General features: G+C 34.7%; 1 protein-coding gene and 2 long non-coding RNA genes across 3 annotated transcripts; 1 reads left to right on the top strand and 2 right to left on the bottom strand.

Annotated features, from left to right (window-relative positions):
- The first annotated feature begins 912 nt into the window (after positions 1-912).
- Positions 913-3,810, top strand: LOC140016630 (uncharacterized). Its single transcript, XR_011822844.1, has 2 exons — positions 913-1,342; positions 1,447-3,810. It is a non-coding gene; the product is annotated as an uncharacterized lncRNA (long non-coding RNA).
- Positions 3,811-7,094: 3,284 nt separating this feature from the next.
- On the bottom strand, positions 7,095-10,261 carry LOC113715331 (uncharacterized). Its single transcript, XM_027239507.2, has 5 exons — positions 9,881-10,261; positions 9,623-9,710; positions 9,423-9,496; positions 9,259-9,315; positions 7,095-7,850 (listed from the first exon to the last, which is right to left on the bottom strand). Exons 1-5 carry the CDS (start codon positions 9,986-9,988, stop codon positions 7,560-7,562), a joined length of 618 nt encoding a protein of 205 aa, XP_027095308.1. The 5' UTR covers positions 9,989-10,261; the 3' UTR covers positions 7,095-7,559.
- Positions 10,262-11,200: 939 nt separating this feature from the next.
- LOC140016917 (uncharacterized) lies at positions 11,201-16,284 on the bottom strand. Its single transcript, XR_011823202.1, has 2 exons — positions 15,781-16,284; positions 11,201-11,506 (listed from the first exon to the last, which is right to left on the bottom strand). It is a non-coding gene; the product is annotated as an uncharacterized lncRNA (long non-coding RNA).
- Between the last annotated feature and the right edge of the window lie 7,267 nt (positions 16,285-23,551).

Raw genomic sequence — 23,551 nt, 5'->3', positions numbered from 1 at the left:
ATGTGATGTATGTGAGATGAAAATCTATTTATAAATATAAAAAAAAGTGGTTAAAAAAATATGTTTGTGACGCAAGAATTTTTTTTACAAACAAATTTTGTATCCAAACAAGCCCATACTTACTTCTGTGTATGAGTTTTGAGGTCTAGTAATTTTTATTAACAATTCATGATAGAACACAATGATCTTGAGACGCATAATTTTTGTAAATAATTCAAATCTTGTTATACATATTATTTTCATCAAGACATAAATACAACCATGATCGAATACAGTCATCTCGATGTGCATATAAAATTCGAATGTAGTTCAAATCCTATTCCACATATTGAATGCATTTGGATAGGAGATTATATAGAATAAATTTTTTTTAAAAAAAGTACTATGTCACGTTTTTGTGATCTGCTATATATTGGATAAAAAGATAAGAAAAGTGTTACTTACACTCCATATTTCATTTTTTGCACTCCCACTACTTGTTACATCATGTAATCTAATAAATGAAAACTATATAATAAAAATGATAGTGGAAGTGTAAATAATAAAAAGGGGAGTGCAAATAACATTTTTCGAAGATAATTAAGAGGATAAAAAAATTTTAAAAATGTGTCTATGATATAATCAAATAGTAACATTTTGCAAATAAAAAAAATCCAAATAAACCCATTAATTCCATCAAGACGTAAACAGAGCCACCCTAAGAGGCTTATAAAATTTATGTATAGTACAAATCTTGTTTCATCCATTGTTTGTATGAAGATGTAACTCTATTTTTGTTGTATACATGTAAGTCATCTACTAATCACTAATGATTTTAACCACGTAAAGATTTGACCTTTTCTTGTCTAGTCCCGATTGGTCACTTTCCAAATCGGTCCATTGGGTTAGATACCACCAACTCATTCTGTTTCACCCTTTCCGGCAGTTAACAAGCCACGCGTGCAGCTAACTCTGCTTGTATTTATTTTGTACTTCCCGAAGCTACGAACATTCTCACTTTCAATCCCTTGTCTCCTCAACCGTGTTTGCACCCCCAATTTTTGTGATACATGAACTTTATACATCTTGAAAATCCTCGAAAATTCTTGATCAGTGTGTGTTTGCGTTTTGTGAGTTGGATATTGGTGGTTAGTTTTGACGATGCACATGCATTCCAATTTTTGCTTGTATTACCTGTGAGTCAAAGCGCTCCATACGTGTCAACTGTCACCAACTCACACGCTTTAGCTTCCCGATGACTTTTCTCCAGGTATCCTCTATAAAATCAGCTCAGGACAAGTATAGGCCTCATAGATTGGAATCATGAACTGAGAAATATCAATCCCTTGATTCTTATAACATGGTATGTTCGCCTTCCAGAGTTCAATCTTAAAGATAACTGGTTTACCTTGTATTGAACTTTTCTTGATTTTTTACTCATAAAATATTTATCCCTTTTCGATGCAGGTAATTAACTTGAGATGGGACAGAAACGTATATCGTCCCCGAATCTTGTTAAACCATCTGATTATACTGGAAGGTGAGTAGTTTCCTTGCCATGCTTGTCAAGCGAGCAGTCTTTCGCGGTTTGACCTCTCTCTCGTTGTCTGTTCGACCCGAACTTGTGGTTTTCATGGGATAAAAACCCTAGTATATCATGCATGATTTCCCTTAAAAACCATGCAACATAAAACTTGTTTTGAACTTGTAATAGGGTAATCTTTTCTTGGCTCAAGCTTTTCACCCTTTTCTACCATCAGCACATAGGAATAATCAAAAGATTAGTCTACTTAATCCTTCACGGAGCCCAAGTAGTTGAACCAACCCTACATGTACAGACTGCCTTTTGGATGTTTAGATCTTAATTTGAAGATCGTTCCAAATTGTAGATCTCACTCATGAATCAAATTTTTGTGCATGTGTGTAATTAGATCTTCTTAGTGACTTCTCAAAATGGTACTTGCCTGCATAGTCCTCCATATTTGGGAGTTTTACTATGCTAGCAGAGTGCTATAGCTTCAAAGGTGAATTGAGGCGGTTTAGTGAGTAAGCTTCTGAATATGATCTTCATAGATGGTCACGCCTAGAGTAATATCCAATATTTCACCCAAACAAAGGTGCTAAAGTTATAGGATGAACTATCAAATCTTCTTTAGTAGCTAGGAAAATATCACATCCTTACAAGTACTACGTGGAGACCTTTACGAGGATTTTGATTTATGAAGTGTGTTATAACATGGATATGATAACGTTAATACTGGGCTAGAATTTGAAGGGCAGCTACAACTTCTTTATGTTCTCAACCTAGTTTTTCTTTCATAAATCGTGCCAATTTTAGCCTCCAGTATACGATAACCTTGTTGAGCAACTTTGTAGAAGACATTGGTACATGAAACTGCTTAAGTACTAATCATCCAACGACTCGCTATATTACTTCAATCTTTTTTTCTGTAAAGACATAGAAGTACCAATCTCTAGGACAAGAGAGAATTGCATTTGAACATAAAGCCGCCACCTCCACTAGTCCACTCTCTCTTCTTCCCCAATGGGCCAATAACATACGGGTTGCCTAGGAGGAGAATGACCTAGCTAACTGCAGATAAATAATTTAAGAACTTTGTACTTTTTGCCCCCAGGCAAAGATGGGAGTAAGATGCGATTTCTTGATTATATTTTGTTTGTTGACATATACTAAAACCTGAAGCCTGAGAGTTTACAAAAGGCACACATACGCACACAGAAGCAAAAGAAGTCTGTTGAAGTATAATGAAGAGGCTTAACTAAACACTTAAGCTCAGTACCAAGAGGGTACTATACAGTCACATGATTTACGGTGTAGATTAATTGGATAAAGGGCTATGGTAATATCTGCTAAAGTTTATCAAGTATGACATGTACATGAAACAAGTTACAAGAAATTGGCATTTTGATGTATGAGATAAATGATGGACTGTAACTTTGAATCTACCTAAAAGTGTTGCAAGTTTAGCCGCTTTTGAATCCCTAGAGAAGGTCCTAACGCCTTGGAAGTCTGGCACTCTCTTTTAATATTGAGTACCTCTGTAGCTTGTAGACTTTTTCTTTTGTCAGCTTGCTTGCTAGGAAAAGTAACCATGCAGCTAGCAGTAATTTTGAACCGTCAAAAAAAAAAAGTTAGGTGTCGCTACCCTAATGCAGGAGCTGTTTTGAGAGTTAAATGTAGATGAATATGAACAGTTCAAAGGCTAAATTGTGGAGTAGTTGAAGTCCGTAACCATTGGACATTTGTCCTTGAACTCACTCTAGAGTACGGTTCTTTTGAGTGGCAGGGATAAATACGGGAACAAAAGACAGTTCACTGAATTTTAGTTGTACGTGGCCATTGCTCGCCCTTTCCTTCTAGCTACTACATATGCAGCTCTCCATTGAACCTAACATTTCCTTGGGGCAGAATTTGTAAATCCCTCAAATATTGTAACTATTCATTAAGTAATAAATAACAGTTTTTTAATTTATGGACAAGTACAGCATAGCCTAAATCCTTTGAGCAAGATTTAAGGTCGACCCGACAGCGAATGTGAGGTTATGACCTGCAAGGACTGCTTACTTGCCATGGCTTTGCATGGAAATCAACACCTTATATTTGTGAAGTTTCATGTTGAAGAGATCTGCGACGGGAGAATCAAGGGATGGAGGTAGTATATTTGCAATCAGAAATGACCTTTCACTCGCTCAACCTTTCTATTTGGTACTTTCTTTCTATTGTTTGTGCTGCGTAATTGTGTGTGAAATTAGGTGGGTTTATGTGTAAAGGCATTGTGAATAATTACCTACAATATTTAGAAATAATAAGCATGTATCATGCATATATGCCATATACATCTTAGTGCATCTTAACAATGAGCTTTACTTGGGCAAGACACGACTTCAATCACTAAGCAATTCGTATTATACTCTTGATGCATTAAGATGAAAGATTTAGCAGGCTATTCTCTTGTATGTCTACTGCTGGTACGTACGTGATAAGTCTTGAGATTTTCAAAGAGCATTGTCGGTAAATTATCTACCTCGTACAAATCAGATGAAAGTGATGGTGTTATTGTTGTATAATGTGCATGTTGGGATTGTATTGAGTTCTTGAAAGATGTTTTTGTCATGGATTTTCCATATATTCTTTCTTTTCCTTTTTGGGCTTCATATTTCTTGAAAGATGTATTGAATTATCTTTTTCATGTAATTGATAGCAAATTCTTCTTATTTACCAACTTTATATATTGCTTGCACATATAGAACTTTGGAGACCTTACCAATTAAAGTTGAACATGGATTATACGTACATTTTCTTTAAGGGGTTTAATTTTGCTGCCTCAATGGTAAATTATAATATATCATCATGTATAATATATCAAGAACAGAGTAAGAGAGACAGCACTAAGTACCAAATATTATTTACTATATCTGCATGAATTGCTATAAACGAGAAAGGAAATAAAAATTCTCCTTGTCAACAGTATAAACAACCATCTAAATTGAATTCTTAAGTAAATTGGAGTACAAGTGATCTTCAATACTGTAACTTTAAGCCTTTTCACCTGCCACGCATGGTACAATTCATTTCACCTAATTTGCTGAACTAGTCTACAATTTCAGATCTGCCAAATTTTGTTGGATAGATATATACCAGATCCCGGTACCCTTTGGGAGTGGAATATTGGTCCCCTCACACCAATCCAGGTCCTCTGCAATCACAATCCTAATTGCTTAGAACAATTCAAGGGGAACAAGCGAAAAAAATTTATTTTATTTTTACATATTTTTGTTTTAATGTCTACATTTTTTTTTAATTTTATTGTCTACAATTGTTAAATTAATGTCTACACTGTTGGATCGAATTTTTAACAAGTGAAAACAATTATTTTATTTTAATATGTACATTTGTTATTTTTTATCTTCTACATTTGTTAAATGAATGTCTACACTGTTCGATACAGTTGCTATTGACAATTGGTAAAACCTACAAGGTTGCATTGCTTTTTTTTTTTTTTTCCCAACCTGAAGGATCGATCCCACTCAAATCAATATTTTATAATTGGTAAAATAATTTTCAGGAATAAACATAATACATTGGATGGAGACAATGAGATCAACATCTGCTTGTAACTTAAGTGTTTTAAACTAATATGCATACAGCAATACCGATTCCCATGCTAAGCCGAAAATTGATGACATTTGTAAGCTTGTAAAAGGCTATAGATAGCTGAATTTGTGGATCCATTCCAATTCTAATTCTTGAACCAAACAACTCCATACTATTCTTTTTGGCTTAAGGACATGTTGCCCCTATATTTTCTTTGGTGTTTTTTGTGTGTGTGTGTGTGGGGGGGGGGGGGGGGGGGGTAGTTTCAGTTTACCTCCTTTATTCACCAAGTGCATGCCCAAATCATCCCTGGATGACTAACATTAAAATTGTTAGTTAACTTTTCTTGTATAAGAGTTGCAGAAAGATAATCATGTTCTCAAATATTTAATCTTTTCCCAATTTTACCCTTGTGCTACCAAATACGTTCATTATTTCTTTAATTTTAAAAGCATGAATATATGTATTAAAATTATATAATGTAGCATGAATATTTTAAAACAGCTCCTTATTCTAAATTAACTGCTAATACAATAGAAATTGAACATTTGAAAAGATTAATTGAAATTCAATACTATTAAATATATATTGTTTTCATTGGTTTTTTTCTTCATTATCCCTATTTACAGGTTCTTTTCATGCTTATATACATATAGTAATACTTCTATAGAAAATACTTAATCAAAATAAATTAACATAGTTAGTTAAAAGGTATATAGTTTGTAAGAATACTTTATGAAAAAAAAAGTAATTCATATGTACTAACAATTAATGCATCACCAAGAAATTAGCAATTACATTCCATACAAAAAAAAAAAAAGAAGCTTATAATACATTAATTGTATCATAAAAAAATTAAAATGATATATCACAGTCGCAATTGAAAGTTTAATTTGAATTTTTTTTACCTATAAAAAGAAAATAATTGGCATTCGTGGAATTAAAGAATAAAGAAAAAAAAAAGGGGCAAAAGAGGAGGAAACAAGAACGAGAGACACATAAATGTTAACAACAATATTTTTCTTTTTTTCAACCTTCTGCCCGCTCCTAATCCCTCCTTTTAGCAAGAAGTCCCTAGCCCAATGTACCGCGGCCGACCGTAATAGGTCTAATTACATTAGCCACCAAGGGAAATGTTGTGTATTTTCATAAATATAGGGGGAAATCGCCACTCACCCCTATAGATTTAGGGGAGCAATAAGGAATTAAGCCCTTTTTCTTCTCTCCTTCCAACCGATTGATAAGTGGTATGGCTTCTTATATGGTTTGGTTTAGCCGTGCTACACCTAGCAGCACCAAATGTCCAGACTTGTGAGTCGCGCTTTTTTTTTTTTTCCCACTGAATCAAATTGGGTTTGTTCGGATTGAAATGTTTTGAAATAAAATAATTTGTTTCACAAATTTCAATCACTTTTTTATCTCACATACATCTAGAATTATTCACGAATCAAGCCGCTCGCGAGCTCGAATTCGAACTCAATTCGATGGCTCGCGAGTTCAATTATATATTTTATTTTTTATTTTAATAGTAAAATTATATATATATATATATATATATTTTTAATATTTTATTATTTATTAAAAAATAATAATTTATTCATTTTTAAAAATAAAAAAAATATTTTTATTTTTTAAAAATAAAATAATAATAATAATTTTTTATTTTTTAAACTCGAACTCGAGCTTGATATTTTGAACTCGTCGAACTCGAACTCGAATTTGAGTTTCATAAAATTAACTGAAGGCTCGAATTGATAAAGCCAAATCTCGATTCGATTCAACTCGACTTGTTTGCATCCCTACATACATCACATCACAAAAAGTATTACAATAATTATCTCAAATAAATCATCCAAATAAACTCCTATCCAAACAAATCCATTATACACAATTGAGTATCATTTTAGCAAAGTCGACGTCCATTAAATAACCCTTTTGTTACTTTTACTTCCATAAAAGATTTGAAAACTTGAAAGAAGCCCGTAAACACAACTGAATATGCCCTTGTCAAGATCACTTGCATTCAGTTCAACCTCTCAGCAATTCAGCCCTTTTTTTTTTTCAAGTGTCAAAAGGCAGCAAATTACATAAACTGCTTTACTCACTAAATAAGATGACCAAGAAGACCGTACAAGGAAAAGAAGAGAGAACACTTTGTTCTTAACAAAACGTGGAGATGATCAATTGCAATCTCTACAAATCAAGTTGAGATTTCAAGCATGGCAGCTCTACAGCAGCTGTGTTAAACGCTAACCTCAATACTGTCCTACAAATCCCAGAGCGTCCACACGAGGGAGGGCAATGTGCAAGCAACCAAACTTTCATGTTCTTGAACCCTTCAATTTTGCAGGTGACTTTCTTGTACTTCATCCATCCAAAACTGATTTTTGTGCTCAAGTACCCGTTATCACTTGAATTTCTCCACCGTCTGTCGACATTCCTACAACAGGACTTTCCACCATCTCTAAAATGCATAAAAGGGCTTGCCCCATGGATCTCCAAGCATAGAAGAAACGCTTTTTGATTCCACTCCCGTGGACCAGCATTCTCTCGCAAAGGTTTCGAAAGACTTCTGTTCACTTGACCAGGATACACCGGTTGAATTCCCTAAACTATTTGACGTGGAAGGTTCATCAAACCAGGCAGGAGATTCATACATGTATTGCAAAGGATTAAAGGACCATTCAGGAGTCTCAAAGCTTTGAGCCATCTCCCAAAACGCTCTTTGCAGCTCCTCCAAGCTGTGCACCTTATCCTGCATTAACAAGTGATACAAGAGGAACTAATAATTAATTCCATGCCATGTATTTTTTTTACAGGTGACTGAGAAACAAATATCTTGACGAAACTAATTTGGACATGTGATACAAAAGAAATTCTCATTTACTTCCATACCATGTGCCTGTTCTTGGGACTTCTTTCCTATTCACAGACGTTGAAATTTAATCAAAGTGCAGGTGAAAAATGTTAAGAGAGTCCATGAAATTAGTTACTATCGTTTAGCAAAATGACGACCAGCCAACATAAATAGCTTAATTAACAATCCCATTTCCTCTCAGACTTTAAACTAACCGCTATAACCTTTCGCTAAAACCTAAGTTAAATCAAGGCCTCTCTGGTCAAGCTTGCAGATTCTGTCAGTCTCGGCTCAATTCCAAAAAATACAGATGTTTCACTGTAATAATACACATGATTGCAAAAACATTAAACTACTATTATAGCAGTCAGCTCATGTCACGGTCTTCCAATTGCGAAAAAGCCAGTCACTACCTACATCCAGGCTTCAGTGAAGCAGCCAGCTTATTCAGGTACAAATTACAATGCATAACAAATGTTAGCCTAAAAAGCTCGCTTTTTTAGCTCAGATTAAGATCTGGTAGTCTCATGAGAGAAAAACTGATGCACATCATCAAAATATTTCACAAAGCACTTTCAGCTCTAGATAGCAAACTAAATCTAATAACAAATACCCTGCCCAACAGCGAAGGAAGAGTGATATCACATCTAACCCGTATAGAAGGCCAACGTAGGGTCAAGTGTACCATTATTAGTTGAATGACTTACTACCCTTTGACTCACCTACATCTTGATTTTCTTCTCTTCCAATAACCTGTTCATTTGGGTGTGTATATGTCCTATGATCATTTTCTGGTTACACTATAAACAAGCTACTGAACCTTCACACAATCTCAAATACTCTTCTACCTTGAAACTGAGGTCAAAATAATTAATCAGAGTTAGAACTCCCTGAATTAAGTACTTATATACTCAAGTCTGATTAATTCTTTGTCTTATGACTCCAAAATGTATGCCATGCTGAATATAGGATCCAACTATGATTAGTTATATACCGATGGAAGCATTCATTATAGAAGGCTAATCAGCACCATAGGGCCTAGGATTTAAAGTGCAAAAGGGACACAAGGCTTCTGGGCCATATGGTTCGATCTCTTGTATCGTGCCTATATCAGAAGCCTGGATGAAACAATCGACTTGGAAATGTTCCTCTTTTGTTTCATTTTGATGCTTTTTAGCCATAAGCCCCTAACCTATGCCTGCTTATCAACTTGAGTGATCTCTAACTCACATGATGACGGACTGTGAAATAAGCAGAAAGAACAACACAGATAATCTTTCAAAAAACAAGAAGATCATTTTCTTACCTCTTTTCTCACATTGTCTACAAGAGACGCCATTTCTTGTAGAAAATCAGCAAATCCCTGGAAAAAAAATGATAATCAGCATACACCTTGCTCGATGAAAGAAATTTGCAACCTCAAGAAGGGAAAAAAATAAAAAATTAAAGGAAGGATAACGCAACACTTGCCTCATCCTCTTCTTCTTCTGCAGGATCATAAAGGCCAGTATCATACATTATCCTCCTTTTTTGATCCGACAGCACTGTTTCATAAAGAACAAATCAGAATACCATCTCATAGAAGAAACTAAAAGCTGAACAGAATACTACTGAACAAAGTTGCAAGTACCAGAGAACTGGGATTCTTCAGGGGATTGATGGTGCATTACCTGAATAGGCCTCCTGAATCTGTTGGAATTTTCTCTTTGCTTCACCCAACAGTGAAGGCGTTCTGGTCCATTTATCAGGATGCCATTGCTGCAACCATAATTAACATCCCACAGGCAAATCAACCAATAATTCGTATTAACCAATTCATATTCAAGAAACTATACGCTTTATTTCCCCGGTTTTAGCTAACCAAAAGAAAAGGAAAAAAATTGGCATAAAAGGAAAAATCAAGAAACTGAGACCGTTTCTGAACTCACCATAGCAAGCTTCCTATAAGCACGTCTGATCTCTTCATCAGAAGCATTTGTAGGCACACCAAGAATGCCGTAATAAGAAGATGACCCCCTAAAATATTCCCCCTCCATCGCAATTTTAACACAGAAAAACACCAATTCAGCACCACCCCAGATGAAATTTTACTGGGCTCAGCAATTGGTTCCCTCTTTCAAGCTTCAGTTTGATCGCATTCGCAAGAGTTTTAACAGAGGTCAGGTGATCAATTGGCCATCGAAGGAAGCCAAGTCTTTTATACTCGTCAGTAATAATCTCTGTTGTTGACTGAGCAGGGAATAAGTCGGTTCGTTTAGAGGGTCCCAGTGGAAATTCCAAAGCTACGTGGACAAGTGTTGAGAGAAAATATCTAAGCGGACAACATTTGCGCACCCCTGTGGGGTTTCTATCCCACATCGGTTCGGGGGGGTTTGGGGTTTGGGTTTATTAAGGTCTGCGGGAGCCTTCAAAAGTTCCGGCTTTTGAAGGTTTCTCGCAGGTCAACTTTAGTAACGAAAAAGTCTGAGTTTCTCAGTCATCGGAAAAAGACAACATTTGCGTGAATCTATCGATTTATCCATCGAGCTTCTATTGGTTTCTGGAAGACTCGAAAAGTGATCGGGAAAGTTCCGGAACGCTATCTTGGCCCACGTTTTATTGGTAAGGACTCCAAGATTCCTCGTTGATGGCACGAAAGTCTTTTGGGGAAGATATTTTCCATGGAAAAGTCTCGTGCTCGATTGCTCTTCAATTGGCCTCTTTCTACGGTCTCAACCTAGTAACTCTAGACTATTTTATTTTATTTTATTTTATTCAATTGGCCCCTTTCATGGTCTCAACCTAGTAACTTTTGACTATTTTTTTATTATTTGATGGCCGAAAGTCTTTTGGGGTAGATATTTTCCATGGAAAACTCTCGTGCTCGATTGCTCTTCAATTGGCCTCTTTCTATGGTCTCAACTAGGGGTGCAAATGAGTCGAATCGAGTCGAGTTTTGAGCTTATTGAATCGAGTCAGGCATATTTATACGAGAGCTCGAGTTTGAGCTCGAGCTCGTCGAGCTCGAAAAATAGAGCTCGAGCTTGGCTCGACGTAAGAAAGGGAAAACTCGAGATCGACTCGTTTATGACTCGCGAGCTTAGCTCGAAATCTGGCTCGCGAATAGCTCGAGTTTCGCTCGATTTTCTAGCTCGCATGAAGCTCGAAAGCAGCTCGAATTCTAGCTCGTTTGGAGCTCGAGTTTGAACTCGAAAATAGCTCGAAATTTTCTGAAACTTTAAGCAAGAATACAGCATTTTTTGACAAAATTTGCGCATGAAATAACTACAATTTTTCACATATTCTTGATTTTGAGGCCTACAAATTATGCACTAATACAATCATAAATGTCCAAATGTCCACTAATACAAATTATCCAAAAATTATCCACTAATACAAATTATCCAAATGTCCACAAAAATTCATTAATACAAATTATGATAACTTCACTGATCAGGAATATATTTAGCATTGTCTCAGGCTCTCAGCACATATTTGAAAAGACACATCCCTTCAGTCTCAGTAGGTTACCTTTGTAATCTTCCCTAATGCCAGCAATGGATCTACGAACCAACCTGCAGGCAACATGCAAGAGCTCCTTCAATCCATCAAGAACTTCAAAAGATAGAAATATACTCATTAAAATGAAATTATATGAGGAAATACAGGTCTTTTAGTCCAATTTTTCAGCCAAAGCTCAAAATATTACAAGCTATCACAAATTTACAACACAAAATATTTGTTGTAGACAGCTTGATACATCCAATTGAAAAGATATATAGGCACGAAAGTCCAGCCCCAATTTCGTTAAGCTGTTTTAGTCTCCCTCTACCCATTTTACAGAGAAAGCAAAAAAAAACTTCGGCAAAAATTAATTATCTTTGCAGAAGAACCTGCCCGAAAAAAGAAAATCAGATAACTTCAAACAACTCAACAAATTTCACGACTTTCTATTGAAACTGTAAATACTGAGAAGGATCAATCACAATAACTCAACAAATATAACCACACACTAGTGTAAAAGCATCATGTGTATTCGGATGTTATAAAATAGCGCCTAACTAATAAGCAAAGCTGTACAACCGAAACTTCAGAGCCTAAAGAAAACAAGCCAATGGCAGTTTCAAGAAAATCACTACATAATCAATCCAATACATCAATAACATCCAAGACAAAAAGCAGATTATCCTATGATTGAAACCATATACTGAGAAAAACAAAGTTTGCATAGCAACCATACAACAAAAGAACTTAAGACTGCTTTACTTAAACATGCTTGAAAACAATCTTTGAAGCTCAAAACAGACCACCCAAACAAACTGAAAAAGATCAAATCTTTCCAATAAATCCATTGCACAACCTTTCATACAGAATGAAACATACCAACTGAAGCAGACCTCATAAGAAACGGAAACAGCAACCATTTGCATCTTCAACCAAAACCCTCCTTTTCAGCACATCTTTATGACAATTCCAATCAAAGAAAACCAAAGTCTAAATAGGAAATTAAAGGTAAATTACCTCAAACATCTCCAAAGTCAAGAAATAGGCAACACAATCTCTTGTTTATCCTTCAATTTCTGAAAAAACAAAAAAATAAAATAAAAAAATTAAGAAATTGTAAGACCGAATTTAAATATTATGTGTAATAATTTTATTTTTTTTTGTTACCTTTTCCCTTTTCTTCACCCCGTGTACCTTACGACACCAATCTCCAGCACACATCAACATTTCTACAGTTTTTGGAGCCAAGGAAGCACGGTAAGAGTCGATTACTCTGGTTCCAGCACTAAATGTAGCTTCCGAAGCTACAGTGCTTATTGGAATGGCTAAAATGTCAGCAGCCATCTTGGGAAGAATCTTGTATTTTGTTCTGTCTTTCCACCACTTCAAGGCATCCAAATTCACGATATCTACCGTTGAATCATCTGCAGCTGTGAGGAGACCATCTTCAAAGTAGATATCCAACTCATTCTTGATGGGTTGAACACTCTCAACGGTAGCAATGTGGGTCAGAAATTCACTCATACCCGAAACATGGGACACTGATGAAGATGCACTACTGCTGCTCTTGGTTGGATGATCATTGCCGACTAGTAGTTGAGAAGATGATCCACTTTGGCCTGAAACATGTATCTCCACATATTCATCATATAGGTCATACAAGGCTTGTCGAACCTTGCCTATGTTGCTTTGCACTTCATGTGAAGGATAAAGCAATGGAAAACAATAGTTTATAACTCTCATCTTGCATCTGGGATCCAAAACAGCTGCTATAGACATTAACAAGTTACACTCTCCCCAGTACTTATCAAATTTCAACTTCATCTTTTGCACCATTGACCGGACAAAATCATCTTCAACATCAACCTTACTATCTAGTAGTACTTTAATCCGACAAACTTCATTTAGATATAAATTTGCAGTCGGATAATCACTACCAGATATCACATGAGTTGCTGTCCAAAAAGCTTTTAAAATATTGCACACTTTTGTAATCTTTTCCCAATCTTCCAAAGTTGGACAGAAATCATAATTTGGCTCTCTATCTCTGTACCTGGGAAAAACATCTTGAAACTCCAGTGCACAAGTTAGCATCTCATAAGTAGAATTCAACCTTGTTTTGCAGTCATAAATTAGTATTTTTTCTGGCAACTGCAGCTGGCGTACAATTTCAGCAAATTGAAGGCGTCTTTCATCTGTCTTATTGATAAACTCCACACTGTCCCTGATTGTTCCAACTATTTCCTTGATTTGACTGAGTCCATCTTGAACCATTAAATTCAGTATATGCGCACAACATCTCACATGAAACAACTTTCCTTTTGCTAATAGACACTTGTTTCGGGAGAAAGTGTCCTTTAAACATCTCAGTGCACTGTCATTATTCGAGGCATTATCGACTGAGACTGTATAAATCTTGCTCTCAATTCCCCAATCCGTTAAACACTTGAAAATAGCATCCGCAATTTGGATGCCCCGACGTGGAGGAGGGACGTGCACAAAGTTGAGAACCCGTTTCTGCAATCTCCAATTGCTATCAATCCAATGTCCGGTTATGACCATATACTCATTTTTTTGGTTCTTGGACTTCCAAAGATCTGTAGTCAAGCTAATTTTCTTGACTTTCTTTAATTGGTTCTTCAATTTTGTCTTCTCTCTTTCATAAACTGATGTGCAGTCGTTTTTGTTCATAGTCCGACTGATTCTTTACCATTCCGGCATCCCTCTTTTTTGCATCAAATTGAAGCCTTCTTCCTCCACAATTGAAAATGGATGCTCATGCATAAGCACCCATTCAGCAGTAGCCTCTCTCATGACTGCCATATCAAACCTCCCGGAGTGAAGGTAGGTTTGAGAAGCTTCGGCAGAATCAGCAGATGGGAAATTGATCTTTGTTTGTTGTGTTGCTTTTTTGAGTTTTTGCAATCGGATAGCACATGACTTCCTATGCCTCAGCAAACTTGAAGTTGTACTAGTTTTCGTCTTCTTGAACTTTGCATGGCAATGAATACACTCCGACATAAGAATTTTTTGATGGCCAACTTCAACATCTTTGAAGTCATCCCATGCTACTGATTTTTTTATCCTCTTTTTTTTTCGAAAAACATCCAAGCCATCATCCGCATCAGCTTCTTCCACAACTGTTTGAGTGGTTGTATGTGTATTACCTTCTAATGCTTCATCTTCACTCCCTAATTCTTCATCACCAAGAGATAATTCCAGCTCTTCATCAATGTTAATAGCAATAGCCTTGTCAAAAATATTCACCGGACTAGCGGAATCACCAACTGATCTATTAATTGGTGAAGACTGCTCTTGGTTGGACGTATGCATCTTATATTCTCAATATTTTTTAACTATGCCAAAAGAAAAAAAGGAACATGAGCAGCATTCTTTAGTCCCAAAACAGATTACTATTACTAGTAAACAAGTTAGGAGTAGTAATTATTTTCAAGAAACAAGAGGACAGCAAGGCTCATAATGACAAGAACATACATGACCATGGAATGATAATAAGTAGCTTGTACTGTCAAGTGTCAACACAGTTTTCACCCCCAAAAAAATAAGTAATTAAACAGATGTCTCCTTAAATGCCACTATCCCATAGTTACTACAAGATCTGGAGCAATATCAAGCCTCTTAGCACTGTCTCCATTTCATTTTAAGCATTTTTATTATCAGAATCCAAAAAATTATAAAATTGTAAAATCTTAAAACTTTGGGGGAATTGTAAAATCTTAAAACTTTGGGGGATAAATAAATAAAAATAATAATAATAAAGTAAAATGAAGGACCAAAATCATGATCCTAGGAATGGGGTCGTCTTTTCTCCTCTGCGGACAGAACATCAAAAAGCTCAAGTCTGATCATTTCCAATCAAAATGAAAATCACAAGATCCTTCCCATGCCATTTCAATTCAAATTCATACGATGGGAGGCATAAAGCAACAACAAAAAAATGCAAGACTGCAATACATCAAAATTTCTCAGGTGCGAGGAAATGAACCTGCGGACTTAGCCGGTTCTTTAACATGAAAGAAAAAATGCAAACGAATCTTCTTTCAATAAGAATTTTCAGCCAGGCATTTCGTCGAACAGGTTAGGGGCATCACAAATTTCACTAATCTTCTACTCAATTAAATCTATATTCAGCCCCCACAATTTACAGCAAAACCAAAAGAATACAGTCTAATCAACACACAGAAAAGGCCACGAACAATCGACGTAAAATTTGAAACAACATGCTAACGGCGGACATGGCACGTTCATCAGCAAACATGCTCTGAAATCTTTCAAAGCTTATGTTCGAATGAAAACTGAAATATAATGGAGAAGATTAACTTACAGTGGTCTCTCGCGGTGAAGGTTCATGGATGACAGTGGTGGATTCCGACGGGATGGTGGTGGCGGCTATGAGCGGCGGCGGTTCCGGCAGCTCTTCAGATGAACCTTCCTTGCTCTGTTTTTTCGCAGCTTTGCTCCTCTGCCTTTCCTTGGAACTTGCCTTTCTTCCCAACCTGCCCTTAGCACTACAAGATCTTGGAGGTTGCTGAAGTGGAGATGGCGGAAGCGGTGGAGATGCAGCTAGCAGTAGCACCGATGACTGTGGTTGAAGTGGGAGGAAGTGAAGAAACTCGAGATGCAGCTAGCGGTAGCAGCAATGGCAGTGACGGAAGTGAAAATTGGGAGTTTGGGACAGTCGGTGGCGGAGGAAGAAGATCAATCGAAGGAGTCAGCAGAGCATACAAGTTAACCTAAGTGAAGGAAGGAGGAAAGTTTACCAACAGTGGCTGAACATCGATTATAGCTTAGTGCGCAGAGAACATGTAAATTTTAATTGAATCAAGGGTATTTTTGTAATTTCACATTTACTCGATCCCAACGAGCGGCTCGTCGAGCTATCGAGCCTAAGAAACGAAGGCTCGAGTTCGCCTCGTTTATCTTAACGAACTGCTCGAGCCGAGCTTTGACTCGAGCAGCTCGCGAGCAGCTTGAGTCGTCACCAGTCCTAGTCTCAACCTAGTAACGCTTGACTATTTTATTTTAGGGTTAATATCAGAAACCTCCCTTGAGGTTTCTTCTAATCACATCTAGCACCCCCATATTTTTGAAATCACACTTAGCACCCCTGAAATGACAACTTTGGTATCTTGTCAGCCCCTCTATTTGAAAATGGTAGTAAAAAAAGAATTGTAGGAGAGAGACTTTATTTTTGTTCCACTTTTACCCAAAGCCCAAAATAATTAGTGAATTTTAGAAGATAAAAATAGAAATAAATAGGCATATGAAATTAATTTAGAAGCTGAGGGTGTAAAAGTGTAATAAAAAGAATGTTATAACTAATTATCAGAGATTTTGGCGATATAGAGATGCATAACTAATTATGGACCTGGGGCCGGAACGGTTGCACTCCGGAAGCTTGTGTGCATTTTGCACACGGTGTAACATCATTTGTACACGTTGTAACACTAGAACAACAACGAGTAATTATACTACCTTTAACAGCAATAACCGTCCCTGCCCCTTCTCCAAATCCCGTGTTAGCTATGCCTCTACCAGGCTTTCCTCTACTTAGAGCACCCTGCAATGTAACAACTTCAAAATTAAGCATATAATTAACTAGCTCCCACAAGTTAGCTAATATTTTATGATTATCAGGACAAATTTGATCCCTTTTACATGTATACATAGTCAAGTAACTAACACCTAACGTGATATATATTTTTTTAAACTGATTGTACCTCATAAATCACCCCGTGTAAAGTACTCACAGATAAGCAAGAACTACTCATACAAGTAAAATTACACATCTATTATAGGAAGATGCACAAATTGATCAAAGGGCTAAATAACCATTCGAAATTTATGCGTATACATGCACTACCTTTTATAGATATACACAGTCAAGTAACTAACATCTAACATAATGTACATTTTTGTAAACTGATTGTACCTCATACATCACCCCTTGTAAAGTACTCATAAACAAGTAAGGACTACTCATACAAGCAAAATTACACATCTACTATAAAAGGTAGTGCATATGACAAGATCTAACATAAATTGATTAAAGGGCTAAATAACCATTCCAAATTATGCGTACCATTACACTACCTTTTATAGATATACATAATCAAGTAATTAAGATCTAACATAGTGTACATATTTGTAAACTGATTGTACCTCATAAATCACCTCGTGTAAGGTGTTTATAGGCAAATTAGTATTAGTCATATAGATAAAATTACATACCCATTGCAGCTTGCAAGGAGATGCACAAGTGGGTCAAAGTACCAATAATCATTCCAAATGTATGCATATCATTGCACTATGCATATTGTTGTGATGATTAAAAGTAGAAACTTCAGTTTCTAAAAGCATTACCCCGTGAGTAGAACTAGTATTGGTCCTTGTAGAGGTTCCTGGTTCTCTTTTGCATGTTCTTTTGTTGTGGCCAAATAAACTATACTTAGAGCATTTTAATGTGGTTGACCTTTGTGTATGAACTGATGCATGTTCTTCATCAGGTCCTCTTTTTCTGTTTTTCTTTGGTCTTCCTAGTGCCTTCCTACGTAGTGGTGGCAATAGTGTTTTTGTGAAAACCCGTTTTTATGGTTATCATGGTTATATATGCAGAAAATGGCGCTCAAATTGTGCGCCAAAACAATGTCATTTTTGTTATTTTCTGGTTTCCAATAATTTTTCTTATTCATTATTTTTTTCCAGCATTTCCCCGCTTAAAAATTTGCCTGATGTTGGTGATTTTTGGGTAATTTCTCACCTTTTGATTAGGACAACCTGTCACATCCTACTGCCAGGGGTGCTAAGTGTGATTTCAAAAACATGGGGGGTACTAGATGTGATTAGAAGAAACCTCAGGGGAGGTTTCTGATATTAACCCTTTATTTTATTTTATTCAATTGGCCCCTTTTATGGTCTCAACCTAGTAACTTTTGACTATTTATTTTTTTATTTGGACAAATGATCAGATCAATTTTCACATTTCACAAAAATATTCTTTGTATTCCTCACTTTTGTAAAGAAACAAATTCATTTTTAAAATTTAAAACTTGAAACTATTACATTCCTGAAATCAACTTTAACAACCCGATTACAAATTTTGGGGAAATAATTGGTAGAACACTTGATTAACTAAACTTGATATTCATGTGAAATTTAATGAATCCAAAAATAAAAAAATTATAACATAAAAAAGAACGATTAATCTTTCCTACATTATCATTGTATACATTAACGAGTCTAGATACATGGCATATCATTTCAATTTAAGTTTAAACACTAAACTTTGTATGTATGATAGACACCTAGACTTGCAAGTTTATGTACTAGGGTGCATAAAAAGATTTATCCATAAAAGAAACCCTACTTTCTAAAACAAAGAACGGCCTTTTTATGTTATAATGTTTTATTTTTTTTGGTTCAATAAATGTTATGTAAATGTGTTGGAATTGATTGAGTGATCTATTAATTCTATCTTCAAAATTTATTACTGGGCTACTGGATGGTTTGATTCAGATTGAACGTTAGGTTTAGGGATGTAATAATTTCAATTTTTAAGCGTTAGGGACGAATTTGTTTCGTTTTAAAAATGAGAGATGAAAAGAATATTTTACGAAATGTGAGAGATGAAATATATCATTTTTCGTTTTTCATTTTATTCTAATAGGAAAGGAGTAGGATTTAAGAGGTACAGAGGAAATGGCGGGTTTAAACCCAAAATTTTTAATTTATGGAGGATTAATTTTAGGATTAATATTTTATAGTCTGACAGTGTATGTATACTTTCGCTATTCAATGCATGACATATAATTTGAATTTGAATTTAAAATTCAAAATTTTGCATATGTGTTGTGTATCCAACTGTGATAGTGTATATTATATATAAGATTTACTCTTAATTTTAACCACAAAATCAAAGTCCCATTGGTAAATATTATATATTTGTACAATTACAAGAATAATTTGCATGTTTTTGTAATAAATGGATCGCCTAATAAAATACACGCGTATGAACGGATGGGTTTTTTTTTTTGGGAGCATATATGCAATTGTGTAAGAATGATAAAAGTTCAATGATGAATGATTAGATTTAGATAACGTAATTTCTGAAATGAGTGGTACTATAGTTAGTGTAGAGTTGTGGAGAAATTAGTATACAATTTTAGTTTTTTTTTTCCTTTCCTTGTAAGGAAATAGGGACCAATTAACTACTTGAGAGTACAAAATGAAACTTGAAAAGTGATCATCATGCTTTAACATTTATTTTACGTAGCACTGTCAATAGAGGCTGTCTAACTCGAGATCGGCCCGTTTGATTAAAAAAAAGTTCACTAAGTCTAAACTTTAATTAAGCCAGGTAGAATTAAAACTTGAATATTAGGCCCAAACTAAATGCGAATCGAGCTTGAGCCATATTAGGTTCAGATATGATTAAAATTCGGCCCATATATGAGTATAATTATATATGTAAAAACATATATAATAATATTTATAATTTATAATTATACATATTACAACATAAAATGCTATTTAATTTATATATAAATTTGTATTAATTCATAATTATAAAATACATGTTATATATAATTATGTATTTAATTATGAGTTTGGACTAATCCTGATTTGAATCCGAATCTCATATTATAGCGTGAGTCGAATTTGAGACTTAATATTAGCTTGAAATTCAAAAGTCCGAAACCCAAAAATTCACATAACTTGTGAGTTGAGTTTGGACTTGCTAAAGCCCAGTTCAAAAAACCCAATCGACACTTCTAATTTTACGCATGTATGTATATATTCTTGATCTTTCCTTTACATCTAATTTAATTTGGTAGGGGGACTAAATTTGCATATTTATGTTCACACACTTCGTTTACTGCTGATAAAATATTACATATAATTATACAATATGCACATTTCTGACAAAATTGTGTAAATTTAATTCCATTTTCCACAAGTGGTATGTGTGAGGAGGCCAAACCTTACGATCTTACCAGATCAAGAAGTAGTTACCAGTATGAAAAGAACATAGAAAATATGACCATTAACTACAGGCCATAGGTAAAGATAGTTGCGGTCGCACAACTACAGAAGCTTGCGAACTGGGAAAAAATTATGGTGTACTGTAGAATCGTTCAAGGATTCCGAGTGCATGGGACAGAAGATATTTCTCGGGTGGGAACGGGTCCATGAGTTGGAATTTCAGGGTGACACGCACCCTTTCCAGAGAAAATCTTATCAAGCACTGAAATGCTAAGCTCTAAATTTTAAAAGGCGAAAGATGACAATATATATCAACCTCTGATGAGTTTTATTGGATAAACCGTAGGGTCAATTGCACTTTGCAACCTCAGCTTTAATTTTCCACAATTTACTAACTTTGATATTGAGTTTTTTTTTTTTTTCTGTTATCATTTGTTGGAAAAAAAAAGATATTGAGTTTTTTAAAACCCACTACAATTAACTGAAATTTTGGCAATTTGAAATAGATTTCATTTGACTGGTGATTAGTTTAAAAAAATTAAAAATAAAAATCCTTTCAGTTCATGCCTTATCTTGTCCCCGAAATGCAAATCTTTTTTATTAAGAAATAAAAATTGGTCGAAGTGATTTCCTAACCAGTATTTTCAAGAACGCTCTTGCTGGGGGACGAACTGATGATAATATTGTGCTTTTACTTCTAGACGGAGCTCCAGTTAAAACTCATGCTGCCACATCAGGATGTCAGGGAAGAGTATCACTCGTCCCTCAATCCCGAGTGAACATTTCCAGGGTGGCATGATTATATTATCAATTATATATATGCCGTTCATAATTTTGTTCCAAAGAATTCTCCAGGGACCTCCTTTAAAAATTAAATTAATTAAATGATTAAAATTTTCTAATATTGGATGCATGTCACATAATTTAAATTTGAAATTGAACTCTACATTTTACACCTGTTACATCCATTCTAAGTCAACAGTGTATATGCTGCTAGGATTCATTTGGTTCATGCATTGGATGAGATGGGATGACTCATTCTCGAATTATTAATCCTTAGTTAAGTCATCCTGGGATTAATTATCCAAATTATCTAGTGTTTGGTTGGTTTATGTTGGATAGGATATATTAGGAAACAATTCTATCAAGTGTTTGGTTGAAAATTGGATGGCCAGATGAGATGGGATGACTCATCCTCGAATTATTAATCCTAGATTGAGTTATCCTAGGATTAATAATCCAAATTATCTAGTGTTTGGTTGGTTTAGGTTGGATAGGATTAGGATATAGTAGAAAATAATCTTATATCATGTATTTGGTTGGAGATTAGATGAGATAGTATTACTATTTTAATGGCCAAAATACCCCTTAATTTGTAGGATCGTTTTAATAAAATAATTTAATAATTTATAACTTTTATTAAAATTAAGTAATTTGAAACTTTAGAATTGTAAAGTAAATCAATGGTTTGATATATAAAAATTTGCATTCATTGAAACTCAGCCCATTCGAGCCCTTAAAAATAGGTTTTAACATTGTTTTTGAATCTAAATTTGAAATTTAATTAAATAATGGGCTGAGTTTTGGCTAAGTTAAGATTGAATTGAATAAAATCAAACTCATTTAAGAGTTTTAAATGAGTCAAGCTCAATTTAATATAGAAGATTTTTCTTTGGACTGAGTTTGAAACCCTCATTCTTAAAATCCAGCTGATAAGATTATGTATTTATATAGAGTTTAGTTGAAAAAATAAGGTTGGTAAGGAAAATTTAGTCCAAGGGCAATATTAATTTTAATCTTATTAAACGTATTCTTTATTTATTTCTATCTATTTTACTTTTTGTTATTAGAAGCAATGATTATCATAAAGTCTATGCTATAACAAAGTATATGTTATTTATTTACATAGACTGTGTCTTATATTACTCAAATTAATACATTTAGAGCTTAAAACAAATTAAATTTTAATAACAACAATAACAAATTTAAATCATTATAACATAGTGGTTATCAACTAAATATAAAAGAAGTAAATATTATCTAATTTAAATTTCTAGTTTGCTAATATCTTTTAAATATTCAAATTACCAATTTTTTATGCTATACATTTTTTCTTGAATTTTTTGATAGTATAACTAAATAAAACAAGAATGAAGTATAAGTAAAAAATAATTACAATATTATAATAAGCATATAAATTAGTAATGCTAATAGGAAAGTGAAACAAAATAATAACATAAGAAATGTGGGGTAGAGAGGGATTAGGGGGAAAGATTAAAAAAGGACATAAGAGAAGTTAAAAAAAAAAAGATGAAATCATAAAAAAATAAAAAAAATAAAAGAAAGTAACAAAAAAAAAGGGAATGAATCAACAAAAAAAAATAATAGGAATACTTTTGTCTTAAAATATCAAATAGGGGAGCAAAGTGTTTCTTTAATGAGTTTAGGAGGACAAAACACAGCTAAGAATAAAGTTCAGCGGCGTTTAGTGCATTTAACCCTAATAATAAGGGGTATGTCACATTTTGAACTCCGTCATCAATTGGTAAATGATACGATACAACTGCTCATTGCTTGATGCATTAAATATACCTTTTCTTTTTGGTATTTATTGTGTAGAGCTACGACACCACGATTTTAGAGTTTAGACTTAGGATTTTAGGGGACTAAGTTGAACCCAAAAAAAATAGGGTTATTTTGGTTGCGTAATGCGGGAGCAAAAATGTACCAACTCTCCAAGTAATTCTCTTGGGAGTTTTGTGGAGCCCTTCCTTGGCACCAAATTCATAACAGCTCTCTTTTAAATCATTTGCTTGACAATTATATTGAAGCTGCTGGGAAAAGTAGATACAATTATATTGCTTTACATACGATTTTGTATTAATATATTTGGGAAGAAACCATTGTTGGGCAATGTAAGTAGTAAGCAGTAAGTACTACGTCTCCAAGAAAAAGGTTAAAGATCATGCAGATCCCATTGAGCATTTTTGATAGGAAGGACAAATACAGACGGCAGTACACAGCAAATGGTTGTTACTTAACTAAGTTTGGAATGCGTGAGCCAAAGAAAGAGGAGGTAAAGTGTGGACCTAGCAAGGCATAAATGAACTCCA

This window comes from Coffea arabica, chromosome 11c, assembly GCF_036785885.1.
Source record: "Coffea arabica cultivar ET-39 chromosome 11c, Coffea Arabica ET-39 HiFi, whole genome shotgun sequence".
In the NCBI taxonomy this organism is placed as follows: Eukaryota; Viridiplantae; Streptophyta; class Magnoliopsida; order Gentianales; family Rubiaceae; genus Coffea; species Coffea arabica.
This window is presented reverse-complemented; position numbering and strand designations above follow the sequence as displayed.

Excerpts from the sequence above, each read along its gene's own strand:
- LOC113715331 (XM_027239507.2), bottom strand. The coding sequence starts at position 9,988 with ATGGAGGGGGAATATTTTAGGGGGTCATCTTCTTATTACGGCATTCTT. Across the intron at positions 9,497-9,622 it reads GATTCAGGAGGCCTATTCAG|TGCTGTCGGATCAAAAAAGG; the intron begins GTAATGCACCAT and ends TTTATGAAACAG. Across the intron at positions 9,316-9,422 it reads CAGAAGAAGAAGAGGATGAG|GGATTTGCTGATTTTCTACA; the intron begins GCAAGTGTTGCG and ends TTTTTTTTCCAG.